Consider the following 10,721-nt stretch of genomic DNA (forward strand, 5'->3'; position numbering starts at 1 on the left):
CTCCCCACCCCCGCCGCCTCATCATGTGGATACCCTCCTCACTACATTTTGGCTCTGACATCCTTCTCTGGGCCCCGTGTCTATCCCCACTCACAGATACCTACTTTCTGTGCCCCATCATTGGTTTTGAAACTGAATTTTGGGGGAGAGGAAGAGGAAGGCTGATTAAAATCTTTAAGTTATTTAAGTATTTAACTTTAAATCATCGTTTATTAAGTTTTCTATAAAAATTAACCTATCTGAACATCAATACGTACACTTTTACCACTCAAAAATAGGGCACTAAAGATAACAATCATCAACTGCACCTCACACACTCACCTCTTATCAAGTCTGTCTAAGGAATTATACCAGCAGTTAACCCTTTGGTGACTCATGGGACATACAGTATCCTAACCACTTTTTATACCTCTGGAGTTCTTTGTGAAGACAGTAGTCCGATTTTAATGTGTTTAGCCTCAAGATGGGAGTCTTTTGAAATGTGTGAAACTCAAGATCCCTGAGTGGGAGCCTCATTATTGTGTAGAATGAGCATTCTGTTAGGTGATGTCTCTGGTGTGTGAATTTTGTAAACTTCTGACAGGTTTGCCTTTATTTCTGTGAGATAAGCCTCCTCACTATGTTTCCCAGTTACTATGCTCTTGTGAGAAGGTACTTATTGCGAGAATAAGCTATTCCTAGTCTTCATTCGGAAACCCTGGTGGCATAGTTGTTCAGAGCTACAGCTGCTAACCAAAAAGGTCGGCAGTTTGAATCCACCAAGCGGTCCTTGGAAACCCTACGAGGCAGTTCTACTCTGCCCTATAGGGTCCCTATGAGTCAGAATAGACTCGACAGCAGTGGGTTTGGCTTGGTTTGGTTTAGTCTTCATTCAGTCATAGTGGCCATTTTCTCCCTGACGCCATTCTCTGTTTCCAGGCATTACTGGCTCCCTGCTCTGCTTTCAGTCTTGGCTCTGCAATCTTTCAAGGCTGCTTTTCTAGCTTCTGAACGGTACGGAATGCCTTTGCAATAAGGAACAATGTCCTGCAGTGATACATTTCAATAGACTTGAGCTCCTATAAGTTATTCTTACCCCACATTTAATCTTACAGCCCAATCACTGCTTCCACATGTAGCAGGTGGAATGCAACACTGTGAGCAGGTCTGCAATATTCCCGGACAGCTGTTCCTGCTTCTTCGCTGTTAGTACTGCTTTTGTTATAATGACGAATGTATTGTAGTGGTAATTTTCCTGAGATAAAAAACCCCTTGGTTTTATTTACTTGGACTGTAAGTACTGCTTTTGTAGTAGGGAAGAATGCATCAGACCATGTTTTGAAAAGTTTCATGAAAAAGAATAAAAGACTAATAAGGAGCCTAGAATAAAATGTATGTGCAGTCATTGCCAGGTGTCTTCATGTTTTACCTCATGTTTTGCAAATTTTCAAGAAATAAAATAAACAATTTTATCATTGACTCATATCAGTAGGATTTACCATGTCCAGTGTCCACTGGGACATAAGTGATCCCAGATAATAGGTATCAAAATTCATAAATCATAACAAAAATTGTGAATTGTTGTTTAATCAGCATGCCTTCCATTAGTGAAAACACAAGGTATCAACAAAAAATTCAAAGGAGAAAATAATTGGTCAACAAAGGGTTTTAACCGAACCATAGGGTAGTTACCAGACCCATCAAAGGCTGTCCAGCAACCAGTGAGTTATAGCCCTCATTCAAAAAGATGAGCTGGACCAATCAGACACTTATCTCAAGAACTGGGAAAATAAAAAGTTCAGCTAACCAGCAGGGGCACAGAACCTAAAAAGAAGGTTATTAAAAAGTTCCCATGATATAGAAGAGATTGGGGGAGCCATGACATGCTATGTAGAAAAGTAAATAAAGAAATTGAGATGATACAGAGGATGCTGATTAGAAGAGAAGAGAATGAAGCAAATGTGGAGTTATGGACAGAGAAAAAGAAATCTTACAATAGCATTTATTCAAGAGTCATTCTCAGTTTGAGTTTATATAAGGTGTACAGATAGCAATACCTGTCCTTAGAGCTCTGAACTCTTACAAGAAAAACTCTGAATTGTTACAAGAAAGCCTTCTTTTTCTAGAGGTAACTTAAGTAAGTTTCTGTTCCTTCTGTAGCTCCTCTCCTCTGACACTTCCCCCCACAAAAAGGAAGGATGGAGTAAAGAAAGGAGAGAAGAAAAACCATAATCTAAAAGAGCCATAATCAAAACCACAGTCTAGAACAATGCTGTTTATTAAAGTGTTCTCCATGGACTGACACTAGTCTGTGAACTGTTTGTTACCAGTCCACAATAAATAAGTATAGAAATTGAGAGTAAGTATTCAGAAACTTTTATAGCAATTTGACAGTAATTTTATACTTGCTGAATCTAATTCAGAAAATTGGGGCTTGTGCTTAGTATGCCCTTTTTTTATTTCATTTTTCCAGTAATTCATTTGTTGTTGTTTTTAAATACTGGTCCATGGAATGTGGAAATAAAAGCTTGATCCTTCACCACAGCAGGTCTGAGAAGCAGTGGCCTAGATAATATTCCTGGATAGTTATCAGAGTAAGGAGAGATGCTCTAAGAAAAAACTGTACCAAATACATTACTGTTATTTATCACAGGGAGATTATGACATGTCCAGTATGTAAACCAGTGTTGCTCTACCAATACTCAAGGGAAAAGTTTAGCAAAAGCTCTGCCAGGAATATTCTTTCATCTTATAGATAAAAGATGTAATAGCCTGAGTTAATAAAAATATCTCTGTCATGTCTATTTTACAGCCTATGTACAGCTATATAAGACTATATTGCAGTCATCTGTTTAATTTTATCTCTCCTACTGGACTGAGAGTCTTGAAGTCAGACTGTTTCATACCTCTATATCCTTAGAATCCAGCACAGTAATATAGCATCTGACAGATGTTTAAATTTTCTTTCCCTCCCTCCCTTCCTTCCTTCCTTTCCTTTCCTTCTTTCATACTTTCTTATTTTTGTTTTGTTTTGTTTTGGGGGGGTGGGGAATGAGGCTACAGAAGGAAAGAGATTATTATCTGGTTAGCGTCAATGGTGGTACAGATGCTGACTTTGTGAACGATCTAATTCTCTATCCATTATAAATGATCTAATTTGCACAATTCTATGTAGTAGCTATAATCTCCATTTCACAGATGAAGAAACTGAGACTTAACCTGGTTAAGCAATCTGCCCCAAATTACACAGCTTGTAAAACGATAGACCCCAGATTTAAACCCAAAGTCTATCTTAACCCCCAAATCTATATTCTTTTAGATTTATCCTTTAGGCCACTGGAAAGTTTACTGAGGGAATGAATAAATTAATGGAGAAATTTACTTATATATTCAGATTTTTTTTCTGTTAAATCAAAATAAAACTATTTGGACTTAGTTATTTTATTTAATAAATTTAAACTAAGAAATCTCTGAGAGGCGAACCAATTCTATTTCAATAGGTTAAATATGAGTATACAAGGTCTTTGTTTCTACATTTTATTTAGAAGTTGTAAGGAAAAAATTATAAAAATGCAATAATTTATCTCACTTAAATAAAACATCACTTATGCTTATTTCTAGATGGCTTTATTCATGAAGAAACATATACAACTGCCTATTTGATAAAATTATTTACTGTTGTACTTCATTGACATGCTGCAAATGAAAAGTCTAGAAGTTCAGAAGACTGCTCAAGATAAAGTTCATGAATTATTGGTAAAAAATAGTAAACTCTTCTTAGAAGGTTTATAAGCTCAAGAACATTAATTAAGTAATTATTGGGTCAAATATTATTGTATTGGATGCACAACTGAATATAGTCTCAGAAAGTATGTAATTATACTATTTATTAAAGCAATCTTAAGATTAATAAACCTTATCTAAATTTCTTTAAGATAGACTCAAACTACATTTATAAAGGTTTTAATATATAATAGACTACCTTTGAAAAATCGTTGCTTTTTGATCTACTTTAGCAACTGTTACAATTAAGAAAGTCTATAGATAAATATTGAGAGGCAGGATGAAAAATTTCCCAAGACAAAAACTGCTACATTTTTAAGCAAGCAAAGCATGAATGCACTTTCATTAAAGGCTCCATGAGAGAATGACAGTACATTTACTATGTCCCAAGTCCTTTATGTTTTATTTGAGTTTAGCATTTCTCACTAATTCCCTAAAGTCTATTAAGAGGAAAGTCAAGCAACAGTTTAGTAGTAGAGGCCTACACTTTATAAGAAATTTTACCTGGTTTCTATGTTTTTCTGTAGCTCAGTGAAAGTGAATGGCATTTCATCTAGGTCAACTGCTGCAATGAAGATACAGACTCCCCACAGTTCTTTTTTCTTTTGAATATAACCTTCCTGGGAAGAAAAAAAAAGTTCAAAAATTTCATTATTAGATATCGTGTTAAAATTGTATTACATGTGACTTTTTTCCTTACTCAGTGTCTTACTTATCTAGTACTGTTATAACCCAAATAACACAAATGGGTGGCTTTAACAAACAGAAATTTATTTCCTCACAGTTTAGAAGACTAGAAGTCCCAACTCAGGTTGCCGGCTCTAGTGGAAGGTTTTCCTTCTCCATCTGCTCTGGCGGAAGGTCCTTGTCTCTTCTCAACTCTGTTCCTCAATTCCTTAGTGATCTCCATGCGCGCTTACTTCTCTGTCCTAATCTGCTCTGTTTATATCTCAAAGGCAACTGGCTTAAAACACACCTACACTGATACTGCCTCATTAATATAACAGAGAAAACCCACTCTCAAATGGGATTATAACCATAGGTATAGGATTTAGGATTCACAGCACATATTTTGGGGGGACACAATTCAATCCACAACACTCAGCATAACAAAATAAATGTTTTTAAATCCTTATGATGGCAGATACTTGAGAGTATTTTATTCCCACACAAATAACAAACACTCAAATGTTATATTATAAGGAAAAAAATTACTAAAATGATCTAAAAGTTAAATTACAACTTACTATAGAAAATGTAGAGGCCAGTCAGTTCTTTGACGTAAATAGTTTTATTTTTCAATAACCCAGTGTCATCAAAGTCAAAAGATTTCAGAGTCTAAAGCCTATAATTTTTAAAAATGGCCCACTTTCTTATTCAATTATCCTTCTTTTGCTCTAATTCATTTATTCTTTTATCAATTTATTCATTCAAGTATTTGTTAACCCTGTGGAATTCACATCTCTCTGTGCCTTATGACCTTCTCTGTGAAATGGAAATAATACGTATTTCCTTTTGTAAGAATTAAATGAGATTATGCATGTAAAACACTTAGGATAGTGCCTCAATGAGTGATAACCATCTTTATCATTAAAATAGTCTTTTTTTTCCCCTAAAAATGTATACCACCTTCTAAATATGTAAGTTTTGTAGGTAAAATCTGGGTATTATATTATTTGAAAACAAAAGATATGTCAAAATATCTGATGTTCTACTAAAGAGTTGGAACTATTTGCTTACTGTTAATTGGAAATTACAATAGTACTGTAAAGAAATGTATGTGGTGCAATTTTACATTGTTTTGAAATGTCAGTTACACAAAATCTTTAGTAAAGAGTTGTTCTGGATTATCAAGTTTTATGGATAACAAAAAGCTTACCATCATCCAACTAAACTTCTCCTTAATTTTAGCTACTTGGAATACAAATACTTTAAACTTTATATTACAACTACACATCCACTAGAATAGTTAAAACTAAAGACTGACAATACCATGGGCCAGTGAGATTTAAAGCAACCAGAACAATCAAACATTGCTAGTGAAAGTGTAAACTGGCACAACCATTTGGAGGAGTTTGGCAAGTTAAACATACGGAGCAATTCCATTCCCTGATACTTAAGCCAAGAAAAATGTACACAAATGTTCATAGCAGCTTTATTCATAATAGTTAAAACCTTGAAACAACCCAAAAATTCAACAACAGGTGAATGCATATACAAATTGTGGTATATCCAAACAATGTAATGTTATCCAACAATAAAAAAGGAAAGCTACTAATAAACACAACAACATGGATGAATCTCAAAACTATTATGCTGAGAAAAAGAAGGCGGATACAAAAGGGTACATATTGTATGATTCTGTTCATATGAAATTCTAGAAAAGGCAAAACTAATCTTTAATGTCAGAAAGTAGATCAGTGGCTGCTTGAGGGCAGGAGGGAAGGTGTTGGGGAATGACTACAAAGGGGAATGAGAAACTTTTTTGGAATGATGGAAAAGTTCTATATGTTAATGGTGGTGATTACGTAGGTAATACATTTATCAAAACTTAACGGTATATTTTAGCATATGTAAATTCTACCTCAATAAATTTGATTTTAAAATATATTACATACTTAGCATTACTGAAACTGAACAAAGTATATATTTTTCAATTGTTATGGTGACTATTAAGTATACTATACTTTTAAGTAAACTACATTTTACTTCTACCCAGAGGCACCTTGGAAGGCAGGTCTGGCAATTTGCTTCCAAAAGCTCACAGCCTTGGAAAACCCTATGGAGCAGTTCTACTCTGCACAGACAGGGTTGTCATGATTCAGAATCAACTCAAGGGCAGTTAACAACAATAATATTTTAATTACATTTTTTATATACTATACTTTTATATCTTATATATACTTTATTAAAAGGTTATCAGTTCGAACCCATCAGCCACTCCTTGGGAGAAAGATGTAGCAGTCTGCTTCTGTAAAGATTTACAGTCTTGGAAACCTACGAGACAGTTCTACTCTGTCCCGTAGGGTCGCCATTAGTCAGAATCAACTCAACAGCAGTGGGCTTGGGTTTTTTGGGTTTTTTATTATGCTATACATTTTATACAGATAACATATTTTATGTACTATATTTTATATTATTTTTATACTTATATTTTAGTTATTAAATTAAAATACTTACATATTGAATTTTATTATAATATATAGTATATTTAGACTATTAGTATTATGTAAACATACAAACAAAGTCTAAGTCAGAACTGACTTGACAGCAAGGGGTTTGGTTTCATATACTATTAAGTATATTGAATTTTAATAAAGTAAACATCAATTTTGTGTCAATTTCTCAAACCAAACCAAGCCCATTGCCATTGAGTCGATTCCAACTCATAGCGACCCTATAACACAGAGCAGAACTGCCCCACAGGGTTTCCTAGGTTGCAATCTTTATGGAAGCCAGACTGGCACACCTTTCTCCTATGGAATGGCTGGTGAATTTGAACTGTCGATCTTTCAGTTAGCAGCTGAGCATTTAACCACCGTGCTACCAGCCTACAATAAATAACCACCAACTGCCATGATTTTTTAATATTTATGCTTACTTCTTATGGTTTTTGGTTATTTTCCTCACTCTCAAGCTATCACCTGTTCAACCTAACTGCTCTCAGTGTGCCTGCTTTCAGCAACTTCAGTCTTTCTTTTTATCTTCTAAAGATTGAGAAACCAAGTAAGTTGTTTAAGTTGTGTACGTTAGTTGTTCATTTTTTTCAAAGAGCAAATTTTATTAGGACACTGCCAACACAATTCTACACAAAGCCATTTGATATGATAAAATGCCTAAATGAAATGTATAAATAAACTTTTACTTTTGAGGAACTTTCTCATAAGCCAAACGTGTGAAATTATTTCAGATGATTTGTAAAGCTTGTTGTGGTGGCTGCATTTCAATGAACTCCACATTTGGATAAAGTATTTTTCCTTACTCATTTACATTTATTTATAGAGGAAAAATAAATCTTCTTTCTAGACTTGAGACTCAAAAGTACATAACAAACAAGCTAAGTGCCCATCAGTGGATGAATGAATAAATAAATTGTGGTACATACAAACAATGGAATACTATGCAGCTGTAAAGAATAATGACGTGTTTGAAAAATATAACATGGATGAATCTGAAGGGCATTATGAGTGAAATAAGTCAATCACAAAAGGACAAGTATTGTATGATCTCACGTTTATAAAAAGAAAAATTAGGTATATATATAGAAAACCACATTCTTTGGTGGTTACCAGGAAGGAAGGGAGAAGACGGGGAATCACTTTCTAGATAGTAGACACGTGTTATTTTTGGTGATAGGAAAGGCAATACCAAATGCAGGCAAAGTCTGTACAACTTGACCAAGGCAAATGATGACGCTAAGAAGTACAAAAGGATAAGGGATGTTACTGGTAAATGCTATAACATATACAATTTTGCAACAACAGTAATATCAACCAAAAAATACATGTGTGGTTACATAGGTAGATATGTATGCACACATATATGTATAGGAAGGCATATGTGTGTACATACTTGTACACGTATAGGTGTATACACGTTTGTCTGTGCTGCATATATATTCATATATACAATAAAGCACACGGGGGCAGAGTTACAGTTACAGATACTTCCCAGACATAACCAAACACCTTGTGGGATTGGTTTACTGGGTTTGAGGGCTTAGGACCATAGTCTCATGGGACAACTCAGTCAGTTGGCATAACATAGTTCATAAAGTTTATGTTCTGCACCCTAGTCTGGTGAGTAGCGTCTGGAGTCTTAAAAGCTTGCAAGTGGCCATCTAAGATACAACTCATTTGGAGCAAAAGAGAAAGAAAGAAACCAAAGACTCAAAGAAGAAACTACACTACAGGACTAATACTGTACACGAAACACGGCCTCATCTATCCTGAGACCAGAAGAACTAGATCATGCCCAGCTACCACTATCAATTGTTCTGACCAGAGACCATTAAATGGTCCCAGATAAAAAGGGAGAAAAACAGAGAAAATTATTAACAAAGGCCAGACTTACTGGATCAGTAGAGACCAGAGGAATTCCCAAGGCTGTCACCCTGAGACACTCTTTAAACCTGGAACTGAAACCACTCCGAGATCACCTTTCCATTAAACAACAGATAAGCTCGGGACTTCCGGCAACATGACGCTCTAAGCAGAAGCACCACACCGTCCCTCCACAGAAAAGATCCGAAAAACTAAGCCAAACAGAGAAAACAACAATCCTAAGACCCTAAAACATCAAATGAAGAGAGAAAGAACTCAGCCAAGCACCAAATGGAGTGAGAAACTGACAGAGAACGGAGAGCGAGGAGAGATTCATGCAGAGGTCCCCTATCAGCTAATGCAGTGCGGATCCACCATCTTGGACTCCTATCAGAGACCAGCAAATAGGGGGTATGAGAAAGCAGCTTCACGGAGCTTCCAGCAAGAGACAGAACAACCAGTAACTGGTGATAAACGCTTTCCCACCCCCCACCCTTCTTCACCCCCACTCGGCCTCCTCTGCTTCCCGCAGCCACAGTCTCTTGGCCGGAAGCACTGGCTGCTTGGATTCTACCTACCCGCCCACAATGGCCGACTCCCTGAGTGCCATTTGTTGGCTGCTGGTGATGCTTTTTTCCGCTTCTTTTGATTTCTTCTTTACCTCTCACCACCTTCCCTTCCTTTTGCTCAAATACCTGGCTCCAGGCACCATCTTTGCTTCTTCCTAAGGGGCGGCGTAGCTCCGTTTGAGTACGAAACTGCATCCCGGTCTCCATGGCCACGCTGGTGGGATCCCGGGGCTTTTTTGTTTGTTTATGTTGAATTGTTTGTTTTCTTTCTCTTTTCTCAAGTTGGGAGCCCGTTCTGGCCAGGCAGTGCTACGTGGCTTGGGACCTACACACTCAGCTTGCGCAGACACACAGAGGGATCCCTGAGAGCATTTCTTTTCTCGTGGTTTTTTTTTTTTTTTTTTTCCTGTTTTTGGGGGGCTTTTCTTGTTTTGTTTTTTGGTTTTTTTTTTTAGTTTGCTTTCTTTTCTTTTCTCTTCTTGTCTTTCTTCATTAGTCAGTTTCTCATCTCTCTATACCTTCCTTCTCTTCCTGTTCCCTGAATACCTGGCACTGAATACCTTTACACCTTCTAACCCGGCTATACTTCAACACCTGGGAACAACTTCCCCAGACCTTAGAGCCACACCGGTGGGATCTCTGGGAGCTTTGCTGTTCTTTCTTCTTTCTAATTTTTATTTATTCACTCTTTTCTTTTCTTTCTTTTTCCTCTTCTTCCCCTTTTTGTTTTTCTCCATTTCATAGTCTCTCATCTCTCCACTCCAAAGGCAAGCTCCCCTAGCACTCTTTTTTGTTTGTATGTTTTTGGCTCCTGTTCCTCTCTCCTCTCTCCCATACCCATCTTAGCTCCACACATCACAATCTCCCCCCTCCATCCTTCCTACCTGCACGTTGCACTTAACGTCACACCACAACGCAGCACAAGCACAGCCTACCAGAACCTGCCCTGCACTGATTACTGATCCGCCCCAGTGGCTGTAGCAAGTGCCACAAACAATCCATCCTAGCAACTCCTCTTCAGCTAGACCTGCCCTGCCGTACCATCTCTGAGCGACTGACCCTGCCAATTGGAGAAGGAGGCGAAAAGTATTGTGCCCAGATGAGCAAACAAGAAAGAGCACATAACCCACCTGCTCAGACATAGCCAAATTAAACAAAAGGATGAAACAAACAAATCTACAATCAACAAACAAGAAAAATAACTACTGAATGCCCCGAAGACAGCAGACAATATCAAAACATTTACAAAAACAGGACAGGATGGTTCCAATAGGCGTCCAAAATAAAACACCAGATGACTTTCCAGTGGAAGAAAAGGGACTAGCACTACCTGATAGGGAATTCAAAT

The 10,721-nt window shown here is 36.9% G+C and overlaps 1 protein-coding gene across 3 annotated transcripts in view; it reads right to left on the bottom strand.

The window, feature by feature from the left end:
• RB1 (RB transcriptional corepressor 1) overlaps nt 1-10,721 on the bottom strand; it is a 190,729-nt gene that overhangs the window by 143,722 nt on the left and 36,286 nt on the right. For 2 of the 3 annotated variants that reach the window (XM_023731571.1, XM_023731570.1), the window contains exon 1: nt 4,267-4,782. In XM_023731571.1, coding sequence (XP_023587339.1) covers nt 4,267-4,310 — 44 coding nt within the window. In that variant the 5' untranslated portion in view covers nt 4,311-4,782. Of the gene's footprint in view, nt 1-4,266; nt 4,783-10,721 lie in introns of those variants that run through there. The other variant, XM_004376579.3, reaches the window with a different exon arrangement.

Source organism: Trichechus manatus, unplaced genomic scaffold (assembly GCF_000243295.1).
Source record: "Trichechus manatus latirostris isolate Lorelei unplaced genomic scaffold, TriManLat1.0 scaffold00044, whole genome shotgun sequence".
In the NCBI taxonomy this organism is placed as follows: domain Eukaryota; kingdom Metazoa; phylum Chordata; class Mammalia; order Sirenia; family Trichechidae; genus Trichechus; species Trichechus manatus.